Source organism: Strongylocentrotus purpuratus, unplaced genomic scaffold (genome assembly GCF_000002235.5).
Source record: "Strongylocentrotus purpuratus isolate Spur 01 unplaced genomic scaffold, Spur_5.0 spur5_scaffold_11, whole genome shotgun sequence".
In the NCBI taxonomy this organism is placed as follows: Eukaryota; Metazoa; Echinodermata; class Echinoidea; order Camarodonta; family Strongylocentrotidae; genus Strongylocentrotus; species Strongylocentrotus purpuratus.
The window spans coordinates 24,062,048-24,079,961 of NW_022145596.1; the positions used below are offsets into that span (position 1 = coordinate 24,062,048).

The 17,914-nt window shown below is 36.5% G+C and overlaps 1 protein-coding gene across 1 annotated transcript in view; it reads left to right on the forward strand.

Annotated features, from left to right (window-relative positions):
* Nucleotides 1-1,286: 1,286 nt before the first annotated feature.
* The window catches only part of LOC591283 (coiled-coil domain-containing protein 22 homolog), a 31,314-nt gene continuing 14,686 nt past the window's right edge, over nt 1,287-17,914 (forward strand). The window contains exons 1-10 of the mRNA XM_030980932.1: nt 1,287-1,451; nt 3,781-3,952; nt 5,094-5,226; nt 6,875-7,002; nt 7,477-7,561; nt 8,901-9,070; nt 9,794-9,997; nt 11,216-11,281; nt 13,438-13,557; nt 14,902-15,021. Of these exons, the coding sequence (XP_030836792.1) occupies nt 1,402-1,451; nt 3,781-3,952; nt 5,094-5,226; nt 6,875-7,002; nt 7,477-7,561; nt 8,901-9,070; nt 9,794-9,997; nt 11,216-11,281; nt 13,438-13,557; nt 14,902-15,021 (1,248 nt within the window). The 5' untranslated portion in view covers nt 1,287-1,401. The remainder of the gene's footprint in view (nt 1,452-3,780; nt 3,953-5,093; nt 5,227-6,874; nt 7,003-7,476; nt 7,562-8,900; nt 9,071-9,793; nt 9,998-11,215; nt 11,282-13,437; nt 13,558-14,901; nt 15,022-17,914) is intronic.

The following is a 17,914-nucleotide window of genomic DNA, read 5'->3' on the forward strand; positions in this document are numbered from 1 at the left end:
TACCTGTTTAAAAGACTCTAAGAACTCTATATAGTGGTATTTCATTTAATGGAATTAATTAAAATGATCAGTTTCCTTGGGGTTGCTTCGTTCCACCAGGTCTTTGTCTCAGGTCAGGTTGTTGGGTTACACAACCTTTTGTGAAAACATACCCCCATATTCACAAAAGGTTGAGTACTTCTTGTCGGGTTACACAATATGTGTTGAAAACCTGCCCCAGCCGCAAAAGGTCGGGTAAACTCTGCAAATTATCACAGCTTTTTTCAAGGCTGGTCCTAATTGAGATCAGGCTAATCTTTTTACATATACATGTACATTTATTTGAAAACATGTCCATAATCAGACAATATTTCAGTGTTGATCATGGCCTTTTTGCAAACTCTTTTGATTGATTATCTCATATACGAGTGTTGGGGTCGAGACGCTAGTTTTCATAGATTTGCAGTAGGCCTAGCCTTTTGAGAAAGTGTCGGGTATTAAAACTGGACCAAACACTTTGGCGATTAGAGGAGTGTACGTTTCAAGTTCAAGTTTATTTATTTCACTTTATCAAAGAAAACATAATTGCACATACTGAATAATGATAATTATTATAACTAAACATACAATATAGAAAACATAATGATGTACATGATAATAGTTATAACAGAGAATACAATCATATAAATCAATCAATAAAGTGGGGGATCTACATAAAGTTACACCCAACTTTTCAGGAATTAGGGCTCGATCGCAAAAGTTTATATTGCCTGAAGAAGCCAAGATCCAATGGAATAAAGTCCATTTCTTTGAATTTTTTTTTTAAAGTGCAAAATTCTGCCAAATTTTAACTGAGCTGATCCATTAAAACCTGTTTTGGTGCTTTTCAGAATGTCAATTGAAGAAAAAAAATACTTGAAGGGGTAGAACCATGGTTCTGTGAAGTTGGGGAAGGGCAGGAAGGAGGGGGACATGGATGGGGCACAGAGTCGAATGAGAAAAAAAACACCCACCTTATAAATTAGGGAAAAGGGTATAGGCCTATCACGTTCTGCAAATTTAAAAGCACAATTAATTGTTGACATATTTGTATGTACTTCCTTAAATTTTGTAAAAGTAGGGGTTGGGTGTTCCCCTTAAATCTACAGCATTCTCATCCATCACAGATGAGATCTTTACGAAAATAATCTGAGATCAGTGTTGTGCATTAATATCGGCGGCCCCCCCCCCCCCCCCCCCCGATTCACCCCCTTTTTTAAATCCTGCTACTTGAAGATCAGGTGACCTTTTTCTTGGCCTGACATGGCACGTGATCTACGTACAGCCATCGCATGCGCACTACAGCGCTAGCCGACAAACGGATTTGGGATTGAAAATATCATAACCATCCCTTCTTCCCCTTGTTAAAGCTGAAAAATCAATATGGAGGAGGTGGATAATATTATCATACACACATTTAGAGAAATCGGATGGTGAGTGATCCTTGAATATTGCCGATCTGTGACTATCTAGCTGGGTCACTGTTGTTGAGTTAAATTTCAGAGAGCTCCGCCGCCCAAAGCGTCGGGGCGGAGCTCCTTGGAGTTGCTGCATACTGTTGAGTGTGACTGACTGTGTTGTGTTGCTGTTCTGTCGATGGAATACTGACCGGAAGGGGAGGATCGCTAAGCCAAGCTAACTCTATCATCCCATATAACATGTCGCTTTGTATTATGCATTATGCATTGTAGCATTGTGTGCACTAGCAATATGAAATATGAAATTGATATCATTGAAAAGCGTTAGACTAGTTGTCACCAGGCCTAGTGAACTGAAGAGTGATGATGTTAAGTAATTAACAAAACCTCAAAATATGGATGTTACAAAAAAATAAATCTCAGAATTCAAGCTATTGCTTTATGCCATTAGACAGAGCTTGATAAGACCTTTTATTTGATGCCTCATTCATCGTAATAGCCCCAGTAATAAGAAAGTTATGCCAATTTTAAACGTCCGGAAATCATGTATTTAATTGCTTTGTTTTCCTTTGTTTTTAAACCAAAAGTTGTGATCTCAAATGTGACCGAAAGATTCTATTTCATTACATAAAATCGCCCTTAAATGTATGTAAATACACAAAAATCCCTAATCGGGCCGTCATTTTTGCATGACATTTTCATATTCCTCCTCCAAAAAAACATATTTCTAATCGATAGATTTTGCTGAAATTTCACCAAAAGCAAATTCAAATGTTAACCAATCATCCTAGATACTTTTTTTCAAATCCTGTAGGTGGGATCAGGGTACAGAATGGCACTAAACACGGCTCATGTGAAACAGTGCAGCAAAACAACCTGCCGAAGACATAAATCATAAAAAGTTTAGTATGAAATGAAAGATAACAATGTCATTCTTCTCATCCAATAGAAATCATGAAACAAAAATCTAATCAGCCCATCAAAAGATCACATTTACGTAGGCTATCCAAATTGGTCTCCAATAGTGCATAACAGCCCCATGGTAGAAACCTTCATGGCGAAAGCACACACATTGTAACATACCTACTACAAGTCTCTGAATCTGATGCACTGCTACTGCTAGTGCTACAATACATAGTAAATGATCGAGGTCTAAGTACCTTGAACCTTTAAGTTAAAGCATTAATTCCTTTTCAAGCTCAAAAGCTATATTGATTAAACTGGGATCCTAGAAAACAGTATGGACCTCATCATAGTCAGACACGTAATAGCGCTATAAAGTGCTAATTTTTTGCATACACCCTGTACATTTAGTGAACAAATTGGACACAAATAAAGACTGTCCATGAATCATTTACTTTTAAATATGAAGCTCCCAATTCATACTGTTGTAATTACTTTAAAAGCCTGTGATAAATCAGTTCTGTATTCAACAGCCTATTCACAGCTCAAAATCATGTACGTAGAAAACCTGGAGAAACTGAAGCTGATTTACCTCCCTTTGTCTTGTTTTGCTAGCGTTTGCAAATTGTCAAGTGACTCAAGTTTCAGTTAATGATCAACAAAAACAAAAACTCTGTCCCTGCGGTCAGTTTCATGACCTGCCAGAAATTACAGGTTTTTTACTACCAAATTTGTGTACCATACAAGAATATATGTTTTTGTATGTGTTTCAAATGAAAATCAATAAAATCCCTGTGGAGGGAAAAATATGGAAAAAAAATAAAATAAATTACTAGAGGAGTCTAGATCTAAACAATAATTCAGAAGAAAAAAAATTAAAAATTGTGTACCGGGTACATATAAGACAGAGATTTAGTGCTCTCTTTGCCAGGATTGACAATAGATTAAATTTTCCTGGTATTTTTCCATCATACCTGTAGGTTAGCTGATTTGATTGTATTTTACTGCTGTTTACATTTTCATGTAGGTGTCATCAATTGTCACTAAAGTGCACATTTTGAGAATTTGAGTGGATTGTGCTGAGTTTTGTACAGTGGTTTTGAAAATGCTGAGAGTCAATAGAGGATGTCTAACAAAAATACCTACACACAAATACTGATGCTTTTAAGAGTGCTCTATTGAAATGTTTGTTAGTGCTAAACATAGATTGCAATTAGCCAGTCAAGACCTCAACACTAATTCCCTTGCATAGTACAATATTTGCTTGCATTGTATTTTGTTTATACTTGTTTATACTTCCATTTATCCTCCTTTGGGTTTAATTTGAAATGAAGTGACAATTACACTTTTATAATAAATACATTTTCAAGCAACAACGAAAAAGAAAAAAAATATCATGAAATTTATAATCATGATTTTTTTTTTTCCTCTCTTTTTGAAGTGATCTTGACGAAGATGTCGTGACCCTACGTCAATTCACACCGGAGCTTGTGGTGGAGGCATCGGTACGATGTCTGAAATTGATAGACACCAATACAAACCTTCCTCACTCGCTGCCTCCCGGCATGTCAGCCAGGTTCAGGCTTGGTACAGACCTCGCTAATGCTCTACAGGTATGCATTTAAGAAAGGGGGGTGTTTCACAAAGATCCTAAGTCGAACTCAACTCTTAAGTTGGACCTAAACATTATGGAGAGCCATTTGTAGCCTCAAAATAAAATGTATTAAAAATCAAAAATTCAAGTATTTTTGACTTTTCATTAATTCCACATCAAGAACATGAAATCTCCTTGATAATAGAAAATGTGAATGATTTGAATCGACAGTTTATGCCTTTAAAAATAACTTTTACAAAATATTTTTGAAGATGCTAATGGCTTTCCATAATTTTATAAGTCCAACTTAGTGATAAGGTCAAGACTGTTCAACTAAGGATCTTTGTGAAACACCCCCCATGTTTGTAATCTTTTGCAGATTTGAAACGATGATTCTGATTGGTTAATGCCTAATGGTCAGCTTTTTGAAGAATATATGAGCATGCAGCAATCATCTTGATTGGCCATTGCCATTTTGTGATTGATTACAAGTTTACAACTTTCATGTTATAAATGGAGCCCTGTTCTATATCTTTTAACATTTTTTTTTGTGTGAGGTGGGGGTGGGGGGAATGCCTTCATTTAATTATGAATAACAAGTGTTATGGACAGAAAGATTTCCCCCAAACAGATCGATGTGGATGTATAATTATCTTCTTATAATGTAAATTTGGTAACGTTTGTATATACAAATTAAAGAGACCTTCTAAGGCTTAGATAAAACTAAAGTTCACTAGGTCATTCAGGTTCTAGAACATAAAATAGAACTAGAAGATAAAAGAGACGCAAATTCCTTTTGTTTCTGATCAACAGTGGTAAATACTCCCTAAAATTCCTGTATGTTGACATTTATTTTGTTTTTGTGTTTTAATTTACAGTAGTTGATTTTATAACATTGATTAAGAAGTACCCACTGAGTAAATTGCAATAATTGCCTTTTCATTCTCCTAATTTACATCTATTCAATTTGTTTAATTAGTTGATTTTATAACAGCGATTGACAATTAATCAGAGAGTGCATTTCAAATACTGTTCATTCTCTCCATTCAAATTAATCAATTACATGTTGTTGATTTATAAAATTGATTCAAAAGTAATCATAGAGTGGATTTAAATTTACATTGTTTAATTTATCATCATTATATTTACCTTTTTTTCAGTCACTTGGTTTCCGAGGTGACATGGGCTACCAGACCTTCCTGTACCCTAACGAGGCGGACATCCGTCGTCTGATGATGTTTCTGGTTGAGAAGTTGCCTAAGGAATCGGTGACTAGTACCGATGAACCACAAGGTAAGAGTGCTGCACAGACATAAGGCCTGTCTTCATCAGCTCGAGTTTGCCAAATAACCCGCTAATTTCAGACTCAGGATATTATCCCGAAGCTCGAAATTGCTTGGATGGGTGCAAATTAGCCTGCTATTTCCCAAATACGGGTAAGGGGATATTTTCTTGACCAAATATCCTGCTAATTGCAACTGCGGGTTGATGGAAACGCAAATTAACTGGTTAATTTGGATTGGGATAGTTAAAATAGCTGGTTATTAGGCAAACTCGAGCTGATGATGACAGGCCTATAGAAGGTGAAAATGTAGTAGTGAAGTGGTTTATGATAAGAAGAATAATATTGATAATTATTTTAGATTTTTTATAGCACACATATATCTAATAAATAATAATAATAATAATAATAATGGATCCTGAGGTGCACACAATTAAGAAATAAGAAGTTTACTAAGAAAACGACAAATGACAAAAATTGCAGTACAATAATCAGATATGATAAAATCTAATACATTGTAATAATAATAATAATGATGATAATATGTATTGTTTTCATATTCAGGGTAGCCTCATCAATATTGACACTGTTTTTCCTGAGGGCCCTGCAATCATATTATTGTCAATGATGTCATTGTGCAACTTGTCAAATGTAGATTTTGTTCATAAAGTTCTTTTGGAAGATTGAGATTGATGCACTTGACTTGATGTACTTGTTTGAAGGGACGGCATCTTAGAGGCGGAGGGTGGCTGCGCAGAAAAATCTGTCACCCCATGATTTAATCCCTTAACTGGGGATGCACAGTTCATGAGTTTGAGCCCTGTCACTGTGCTTATAAATGCCCTTTGGCAAGACATTGACTCTGGTGGGGTGTTAAATGTGGTACCCGGTAGGATTTATTTCTTGAATGCACTCAGCACTGTGTTCCTGGAGCTAAAAATTGGCCTAATACTTTTCAAAACCCAGTGGAAACACGTTGTGCACCAGATATACAAATAATAGCATAAACATGAATGAACTCATTTTGTTTTCGTCTCTGTTGGCATCCCCCCTTTTTCCCCTATTTTGTAGTTCCTTTTGTAGTAACAGACTTGTTAATGTAATTACTCATTATTCCTAAGTATCATTTGGGGTGTTCACATTTGTACAAACATTACTTTTTAGTGGACCCCTCTGTTTCCAATATGTATTTCTACATTTGTTGTAAATGTTTATGATTGAATTGTAATGTTTTGTTGGAAACATGAATAAATTGAAATAGAAATTGAAAGAGAAATTGAAAGGAATAGAAGAACTGTAAAATTATTTTGAATTCAGCTGATTTCAATAGGGCTATGTCATTCTGAATAATAATAATAATAATAATAATAGTCTGTTCTTATATAGCGCATAATACTTAGTCTCTATGCGCTTCCAAAGAGCTTCAAAAGTTATTACCCTAGCTTTAGCTCCGGCTACCGATATTGGCCCACAGCGCATTTCAAGGAATAATCCTAACAGGTATCCATTTACCTCACCTTGGTTGAGTGTGGCAAATGTAGATTAATGTCTTGCTAAAGGACATTAGTGCTGCGGCGGACCTTTTGATCCACAGTCCGGTGACATATCCGCTCGACCACGACACCACTTTCATGCTGTTTGATTTTTTTTCTTCACAAGGAACTTCTGCTATGCTGAGCCGTAGGATATCATCAGAGATCGCCCGTCAGCTGCAGAGCCCCTGGGTGCCTCCTCCATGCAAGAGAAGATCCATCCGATGGGTCGGACCAAAGCAATGGCATAAGGAGGTGAGACCGCAGACAGGAGGAATCTGGGCCCTGGTTCACAAAACTTGATTTCAATAACAAGTCAGAAGCTACTGCTATAAGCTACTGAAATCATGGCATCTGATTGGCTGAGACCAAATTTGTCATAGAAAGTTAGCAGTTGTTATAGATAACAAGTTTTATGAAACAGGCCCCTGAATTCCTTTACTTTAATATTTGGGTTGGACCAAAAAAAATGGCATAAGGAGGTAAGAAAGAAGGCAGACAGAAGGGATCTGAATTCCTTTACTTACTTATAGTAAAAGTAGTTCACTTTCTACACGTCCATATATTGTAATATTTTAGTTACCTATTGTTTTGTGACATGTTGGGTTGGATTGCTTTTAATATATCTATATTATTTCTTCCAAATGATTTTGTAGTACATGTACCAATCATTTCTTTACTTCATTTATTGCTTCATTCCTTTGCTCTGATATCATTCTCTTTGTCCAGGGTGCATCGGGCAGCCATGCCTTTAGGAGCATCCCTCTTGCCATCCCCACTGGTCTAGGGGACCTTACCAAACAGATTCCCAAAGGTATGTACTACACCTAACCTGGAACCTTTCCTTTCAGGACGGGATTTATATTAAAGTGACTCGGTAACATTGTCTCAGATTCTGAAACAAAATCCTTGAAGTAGCTCATGCTGCAATCATAATTATAAACCAGTCAAGAATCCCATGACTTTAACAAGCCAATCGTCTGTCTGATTATCAAGATATTTATGATTGGAAATCCAATTTTCGTAGTGTTTTTTTCCTAACGGTTTTCATAACACTACAGTCTATTTGGGAAAATGAGTATGGTAAAACCGGTCACTCAAAGATTTGATTTTTTGAGGCACTTTATGATCATTTTGGAGCATAATTTTTTAGGGCTTCCATATAACACCATATCACAGACACTGATAACACGTAAGGTCATGTATCTCAGATTTAACATTGTTAAACGGTGACATCATAAGGGCTTAATTGATCGCATCTTTTTCTTCAAATTGGCAAAAAAAAAAAAATTCTCTTATTGCTACATTGTTCAAATAATATGTGATATCTCTGAAAACAATTTACATGGGTGAGAATGCTGTTGAAAAGTGGAAAAATTGCCAATTTTGATAGAAAAACAATGACTTTGAATCTTATAAAGTGTTGCCAATTTAAGGATTGTAAACCATATTTTCTTTTTTTTTAATTCCTGGCATCAAACGCAGTATAGTCATGACCAGAAATAGATGCTATGTGTGCAGTAATGTTTGCCCTTTCTACATTTCTTGCATGTGGCATATTTTTTTGAGCTCTGAATCAAAAGTGATTGAGTCAAACCACAAAATCTGAAGGATTGTCACAAAAGGGTTTTAAAGGGGGTGTAGCATGGCTGGTTAACGCTATCTGCGACTTCTTTTGGATAACTACACATAAACGAATGGACTTGATTAACGGTCAGCGCGCGCTAGCGTTCGCGAAACAGAATGAAGTTCTATTTTGCATGCACGTTTGGCCAGAGTCAGACCTTGGGAAAGACACAGTCTTGTCATGCAACACCCCCTTTACAGTAGTATTTTGTTCTGTCGACCCATAGCATTACAGGGTCTCCTTTTAGTGATGCTTTCACGTTATCTTCTGATCCAGAATGCTAGAAATTGCACATTATACACGAGCAGAAAGAAAATTTTGAGTCTATTTCTAATGCTGTACATTATGCCGCTCACAAATAAGAATGATTTCATTGTTTCTAATCATTAAATTCTCTAGATTTCTTATGTTTTTTGAGAATGAAATCTATTTTCAATTGGTACTTTTTATTTACTTGCTCCCCAACACTCTGCATCGTTTTGCTTTCACTTTTCTCATTTGTATATATTTCTTGTTTTGATTTAAGATATCATGAAGTATTACAACAAGCACATGCCACTAGTCAAGGATCAGCCAGCAAGAGATGAAGATCTGGCGCCCTCATTGTTGGAATTTAATGCAGCCTCCGTGACAGCTGCTCAAGAGTGGGAAACAGAATGGAATACAACGGGTCTGCCATCAAGACTATCACAAGAAGTAGGTTCATTTACCCTCACTATAGAGAAATAAAGCCATACTATATTAGAAGCACAACCACAAAATCCTCTCTAGTGCCATTTCATGATCAGCTGCAGCAGTATGGCCCATTAACTTACTGCTTTTCTAGCTGTGCTGCTGGTTCGTGCATCAATTCCTCTGTCTGCGAAGTGGAAATGAGGTATTGGGTTACGCACTAGTTGCAAGTTGACCGTGAGAATGCGCTGTGCAATAAACAGTGCGCTAGGGCAGAATGTGCATCAGTTTAGTATCGCTTTAAGATGTGCAGTCTTGAAGGAGATGGTTTTTGAGAAATAGGATGAGGAGGTGGGGTGGTAGGCTGAGGAGGAAGAGAAAGCCGAAGGAAGAGCGAGGACGAGGGATGGTAGTATGAAGAGGAAAACATTAAGAATGGATAATCGAGATGGAAGGAGGAAGGAAATACTGAAGAAAGGAAGAGAGGGGAGAAAGAAGAAAGATAGGATGAAAAAAATGATGAAGAATAAGAAGGAATAAGAAGAAAAAGAAAAGAGGAAGAGGAGAAAAAGAAAACCTTATATATTTATATTTCTCACATTGACAATATTGAATGAACTTTCTTCTTTCCGTAGTTCCATTGACTTAAGCCATTCATTCCTTCTCAAATTTTACGTTGAATTAACCTTTAAGAAGTAATGTTCAAATCCAGATTCTAATCCAATCCCTGATTTTCTTCTCCTCCAGGAGTACAAAGCCAGGAAGAGGGAGCGTCTCCAGAAGAGGATGGTCAGCGAGGTCCGCCAGGGACTCCAGAAGTCCGAGCAACTGGACCGCAAGTCGGCCACAGCGGACCTGATGCAGATGCTTGACCTCTTAGGTCAGAAGAGCGCTACCAAGGGTACCAAGGGATCTCGATTCACCCACACGGAGAAGCTGCAGTTTGCACAGGTGAGCTGTAAGGCGTTTAAAACCCCAAAATCTTGAAATCTACAGATGTTTTGTTTTTTTTTTGTTTTGTTTTTTTACTGTTTTTTATAGAAAAAAACGTTTAATGAATAAAAAAAAAAAAAATAGATATTAAGGCAGTGTATAGAATACTATGGTAATTTCAATTTTTTTTGAAAAATTCACTCATTTGCATATTTATGGTAATTTATGCAAATATGGTAATAACATTCACATTTTTATCCATAAATCATATATTCTTCATATTTAAACATTAATTTTCACTACATATATTATATAGACCATTTGGGATAATAATACAGCCAAAAAAATTTGAAGAGCCAGGATATTCCTTATGTTATCTATTGTTTTGATAATTTCTTATGTATTTCTTTGTTTTTTTAACTTATGTATTTTAATTTTTTTGTTGTTTTATTTCATTTCCAACTATAATTCAACTATTATGACCCAAAAATAAACACCTAAACTATAAACAAGACCAAATAACCAATGTTTTTTATCTCTTTATTTGAAAAATGAGATTTCCATATGTTTTGTACACAAATCACAAAAATGAGCGATTTTCGGGCTGACATGCAAAGACAAAAGGACACGTGACTTTGTAACGGTATGTCCAATTTTTGAAAAAATTTCTTTCAAAAGATGCGCATGACTCGAAAGAAAAAAGTGTAACAAAATTTCAGTGCAAGATTTTTTTGCGTTAAAAAATTATTGCAAAAAATGTTGAGGGGGGGCTTCTAAAGCCCCCCCCCCCCCCCCCCCTGGGCTAGATAAGGGTTAAGAATCCCACTTTAAGATGTGGGACTAGAGGTGTTGATGAGGCTGTTATGCAACTGTGCTGGGTTTTGTGATAAATGTCTCAAAGTTAGCATATTCCTGTGTTAAAACTATGCAAGTGGTTGTTTATGTATTTTGCTGGTAGAAAATCCGTAGAAAAAGTGTGCGATTAACTCTACATGTATGTTCATATGTATATGGATCTATATCTGTATCTGTATATGGATCTTATGATCACATAACAGATAGAAATTCTCAAAGTATTGATGCACAGTGAAAATTCCTCTGTATGCTATGAGAATAATGAGAAAAAGATTTGATTTGAAAATACATGTAAGTTATTGATACTTCTTGAAAGTGTTTGAAAGGATTCTAATCAATATCATTATTTTGAATACTTTCTTTTTATTTTAACTTGTGTAGGATGATGAGAAAACAGCAGCTCAGATTGGTATAGGTGAAGGAGGACCAAGAGCCGACACCGAAGAGGTATGTTATTTGAAATGAAATGAAATTTGTTTTATTACTGATAAAAGTTATTAACGACTCAATTCAATTTGCAAAAAGATCTTTGTCTTTTGGGGTTCCTCTTACATTTATAGTTTCCTTAGACTTAAGGCCTTACCTTTAGTTGTTTCCATCCTGGAGAGGACGATCCGCAAGTTTCCTTCACTGCGCTCTGTCTTGGGATTGGACTTTGCATGATTCCATGTTGTATTTCTGTCTTTTCGGTTTATTGTTCTCCTCAATGTAAATAATGGTCTTCCTCTTTTTCTTTTTCCAGCTGGTAGATTCCAATCAAGGGCTATTTTATGAATGTCGTCTTTTTCCATGCGAAGTACGTGTCCAATCCATGTTATTCTTGGCTTGCCTGTTATATGTGACTTTTGTGTCGGATCAATGGCTCAGTCCAAATTCACTGATATTATAATAATGAAGTTATTAAAGGAAAAACAAAAAACCGGTTGTTATGTGTTCTTTCCAATTTACATCTCTTTCTTTATTCATTTTTGTATTTTGTTTCCATCATGTCCATGTCTATTAAAGCTCTATAGCCCTCGATATCTTGGCGTGCCAGGCACCCCGGCATGTAAGTCTGAGAATGGTTGTACCACTGGGTGCATTTGGCCGGTGTTATGGTGTCGATGCACTGCAAGGCAACCTCTCTCAGGGCGTCGCGTTGCCACTGTTGCAGGTTTACTCCTGCTCGTCCAGCAGCTATCCTGTCTCCAACCTGCCGTTGCCATGCCGGCAGCGCCAAGGTTCTCTTTACAGCACTCTCATTGATGAGTGAGCCATTTCAGTCATGTTAAAAAAGGGCGAGTAAAGAGGGAGGCGCTTTGTTTCAATCAGAGGGTTGACATCCTCTGGGAGCTAAGCTCTCACGTGATGCCTGGCGTTGTCATAGATTAAGATGACAGGGGCATCATCAGGGAAGATGTCATTGCACTCTGTAACTGTTGCGGCAAGGAACTGCTCGAAACTTTCTTGGGTCTCGAAAGCCATCTCATGGTGCATGAGACCAATTGCTGCGGAAACGGCAAACGTGACGTTGCAGTTACGACCCTCCTTGCGGGAATACCTTGAGGTGCTCTCCCTTGAGTGCGCCGCGTCCAGATATTATACCCACACTCGTCTATGAAGACGCAGTTGGCCAAAACTCCATCCCCGAGAAACCCCTCTGTATACTCTACCCATTGTTGGAGGACAGTTTCGGTGTCACAAGCATGGCATCTAGAGCCCTCGCTATGGTATCCGTTGACACTTCCTGTTTTTGAGGGAGGTCTTCCTGGAGTTTGTCCTTCATTTGCCGAAGCGAGAGCAGTGGATTTGTCTCAATGATATCTTGAAGATAGTTCTTCATATCATCATCTGTCTTGGCGTTACGTGCCCCACCTCTTGGTAGCTTCTCAATCTTACCGCTGTCCAGATAGGTGGTTACTATGGATCGCGCTGTAGACCGCTTTATCCCTAGAGTATAGATCTGCTAGTTCTATATAATCTTGGCCGTTTCCTTCGACCAAACGACGTCTGTTGACGTTGGAGAAATTCATGTACTATACACGAGCTGCCATAATGTAAGATCTTTGTATATATATATAGATTGTGCTCAGAAGAGAAATCAAAAATTGCGCACCTCCTCTTGGGGACAGTTACCTGTGTAATGAGAGATACCTGCTAACGAATACGCATATATCATTCCTACAAGTAATCTTTGCATAAATTATTCAAACAGAAGTCTACAAAGTAACAAATTAAAATGAAATGAAAAGCAATGCACAAATGTCACATATGTATGCCTATTCATGAAACTGAATGCTCAAATACATTCTGTACCACCGTCTGTCCGGTGCGAAGTTGAATGCTCTTTGCACGCTTTTCTAAATCAAATGCTTGTTTTTGACGTTCCCGTCGCGAGAGTATGAAATCGCATGCTACTAGATCAAATTGAATGACGCAATTAGCTTTTTGAATGTTGATCTACATAGTCATTCAATTCTGCACGAAATTGAATGAAGATGGTGTTAATTCGGATGCTAAGTTTACGAAGTTGGGCAGGAAAACCTATATTATACCATATGTAGAAACGTGAGGAAAAGGCGACATCCCGGGGAAAATGACCGTTTTCTTTTACCATTGTGCAGGAGTTGCGGCAGAAGAGGGAGGACGAGCAGACAGATTTGAAAGAGCAGTTGAGTCGTCTCATGACGCAGCTGGAGGGCCTAGAAACAGAGTCCAAGCAATTGGGTGCAAGTGTGCAACAGGTGAGTGGCCCCAGGGGGGAGGAGAAATGTTCATGATGGGAGTGTGCCTGAAAATGATGACAGATCAACAAGAAGAAATTTCCAATTTGTACACAAACGTAGTTTTGAATAATTTGATATGTCCCTTAATTACCACAATAAAGTAACTATATCATAGTTACAATTTTGTGTTTAATTATGTTATTACATTTTATTTTAATTTAGTGACGGATTAAATTATTCAAAAACATATTCATATGAACACTTGGCATTCCATACTTCGTCGGTGGATTAAACCATGGACAAAAGTTAGTCTGAATCGAGAATATCAACCAATGATTATAAATTTCACTCTGCGTTGTCATTTTAGAGAATTCAATGATTGTATGTGTGTTTAATCACTCTTATTCATGTAGGGCGCAATGTGCTTCACCATAAATGAGCTCAAAATTTTCCAATTATAATATTTGCACTTTCTGCTCATGTACAATTTGTGATCCAGAGCATTCTTGATCAAAAATTTAAAATAGAATGTCACTTCATAAATAAGAGACTAAACTATTGTAGGTTAAACATCATATTACACCTGCTTTTATAAAAGACCCCCTTGATATTGGAGTATGCATTCTGTTGTCAAATAAATTCTATTAACAAAAATTAATAATAAATGAGCAATGAGCTGCATTGCAAAATGATAATATCTTAGTTTAAAAAACCTTGATTCCATGGAGTCAAATTTTTTTGACAATTGCTTCATAAAATTGACCTGGCTTTTGACCATGTTTTTACATGAAAGCATGTGATGATATGTTTGAATGTTATATATTTTTTTTTTCTTGTACATATATATATAAAGTGCAACCCTTCTTTAAATATGGTGTTAATTCAAATCATCCCCACTTGGATTAGGGCAGTGTTTCTCAGCTGCTTGGCTGCGAAGCTCTGTCAGGTGGGCTGCGAGGTCAACCAAAACATGATTTTAACAATTTAACTCATTAAAAAAATGTAACTTATCTTACATGATACAGCTGGATTTCAGCTCTAACTGTTACATATTACATTTTCCATAGATATTAATGTCTTTATGGAAAGGGGGGAGGTAGTGTACTGTAGTAGTAGCATTACAATGGACAGTGGCACGACACATATATTACTACACAATTAATTTTTTTTTTTTCTTGTTTAACGTTCTACTCATTTTTGGGGGGTGAGGTGAGCCTCAAAAAATTCTTACAGTCTATGTGTGCCTTGAATTAAAAAGGTTGAGAAGCGCTGTGTTAGGGGATGTGCATTATGACTTTGTATTTAACCCAAACAAGCTGACCTCACACACCCTGTTGCCCTTTGACCTTTGACCTTGTTTAGATGGAGGAGCAGACGATGGAGAAGAAGAGAAGTAACTCGGAGAAGGAAGCTTCTTACAAGGTCAAGAAGAAGACCATTGACCTGCTTCCAAATGCAGAGACGAACATCACACTCTTACAGGTATTAATTGACCACATTGCATGGTCTTGTGATTTAGGATGTGAAATATATCCCAAGTGATGTGAATGGTTATATGACCAGAGGGCGTTTCACAAAGACTAAGATCGACTTAAATTGGACTTAACTATGGCAGGCCGTTCATTCCTCTGTTTCCTCTCACCATTTACTGGCATTGATCTCTGAAGGGAGGTATAAATTGTGGTCTCAAATCCACAGAATGTACATGTTTTGATAATTCATTATTGAAGGAAAAAATATTATCTAAAGATCATAGTGGTGAGAGCAAACAGTAGTCCAACTTAACGTCGATCTTAGTCTTTGTGAAATACCCCCATGGGCCCCAATACACGAAAGTTTCAGTCGATCACAAAATGGCAACGGCAAATCAAGATCATTGTTGCATAGACATATTGTTCAAAAGGCTGATCATCAGCTATTCAGTATCTTTGTTCCAAATCTGCAGCTGATTGTGTTACGGAGCTCAGGTCCTTGTGATATAAAGAGTCAAATTAATATTTTCTCCAAATATCAATCGTTTATCTCCTCAAATTAATCATACGGTTGTATATCTTGTAATCACTCCTAACTTTACAATAAAGAGTAACTTACAGTTGATTTTATGGCAGATTGATACTAGTAATTGAAGCAAGATTGGAGATACAATTAAAGGAATAGTTGAGTGTTGGTCAATACTCACATTAGCGAACGAAACTATGATCTAAACATAAAAAACATACAATAAATGTCTAAGAATGCATCATTGAAGATATAAATCCGAAATATTACATTAGAGTGAATTTATATGCAAAAAACCTGTTCGACTGCAAATGATTTTATTTATCAAAAATTTTACTTTCGAGGCGTGTTCAGTGTAATTGTATAGCGCCACCTCTCGGTCAAGCGGCAGCACACCGTGAATTTTCGCCAAGACGACGATCGGATATGGGCGTGCAAGTAATATCCGAACCATGTCTATAGCGCGCTGACTGATTTATATTGTACACATTATGGTATGCGAGGCCTGCACATAATTGCATGGTCTGTGGTACTGGTAGCGCTATTGTTTTAGAGCGCGATATGCGAATACTGTATGTGTATGTAGTGCGAGTACGCTCGACCTAGTAGTAGTGTATGTGTATGTATTGTACGTCGTATGACCAAGGAGTTACTACACACTCCTTGGTATGACCCAGTTGATTACTTCTACAGTGTAAAGAAAGTGGCTTACTCTACCTATCAACCAATATGTGAGACAACGCAAGGGCAATTTTGTATTTCGTTTGTAGGAACAAAGCTGTGGAATGATCAGATGAAATTAGATTAAAAACATCGAGGTTATCTGTCCACCTACCTTCTATGTAAATGACGTGGGCCTTCGTTTTTCCTTTTATATTACTTGTCTTCCTTTTATAATATGTGAAGAGTTTCATTCCAAAAGGAGCCAAATCCACTTTGGGTACTTCTGAGTAAATTGCCTTTTTTATTTCTCCACTTTCCCTTTAGCCATGTATACCTTCATGTTGTTATATATGTTAAAGGTGTCACCCTGCATGGACCTGATTATCTGCCAATAATGATAAGAAAAAATCTTCCCTTCGGCTTTTCTGATGTTTACTAAATTTTTTTGATTTTTTATTTTCGTGGATTTAGCTCCTTTTGGAATGAAACATGTTATTGTACCTAAAAAATAAAAAATAAATCATATTTTCTCAATAAAGTCACTGAAATTTTATTCAAATTTAGCAGCAAACCTTTCCTTTTAAATAATAATAGTGAAATCACACATAAATATAACCTTTCGAAAAGAAAGTAAACAACATTATTACAGTTTCATTCCAAAAGGAGCTAAATCCATTCAATTCCAAAAGAAGCTAAATCCATGTTTCATTCAAAAAGGAATTACTAAATCCACATTTTTTTTTGGCACATATCGCACGACAACCAAATGCCCTAAGATGTTGATACCCACTTTGATAGAAAAATAAGGTTTTACAAAATGGAAAAATACTAGAAGAGAAAAGGTAAGAAAGAGTAAAGACGGATTGAGGACGGTAAACCCCAAACAAGAGACTCAAAAGATCTACCCCAGAATCCTCTCACCGGCACCAGAGTTGCCTAGGCCAATGATGGCCGAGAAGATTGCGCAATGTACCGCGCCGGTCTGGCAGGAAGGTGCCAATTGCGGTGAGGGGTTTTCATGGACCAGTAGATCTGAGATTATATTATCCAAAAAAAAGAGATGAATATGAATTGACAAATAGTACCAAAAATAGAAGAAAAAAAGAAATAAAGTGAAAGGCGTAAATATTCTAAAAAAGAATGAAACACCGATAATACCAAACAACAACAACAACACAAAATCAAAAAATTTGATAGAAATCAGAAATAACTGGTGGATTTTTTGTCTTATCATATGTTATAGGTCCAGAGCGACACCTTTAACATATATAACAACATGAAGGTACATGGCTAAAGGGAAAGTGGAGAAATAAAAAGAAATAAATTAAAAAAAATATTAAAAATTGTTGTATCAGTATACTATAATGAATAACAGTAGTGAATTAATTTAACATCTTACTTGATTCATACTTGTCCATAATGCAGTGTTTTTCAGTATTCTTATTTTGGTACTGCATGCAATTGTAAAGTTTAAAAAAAAAAGTGATTGTAACTTCTTGTAAATAAGTTGTGTTCTACAGTGCCTGTGTATTGCATGACCTACGTCAGTACGTGATAACTTGTAAATGTGTAAAGACATAAGATTTTAATATAATTATAGTAATGCTAAAATGAAGATACATAACATATTTTTATGGTGTACATTGAAAGCTTTATTCGGCCATAACTAACAGTTAAATTTACACAACATTATTGAGATGAATACAAATTATAC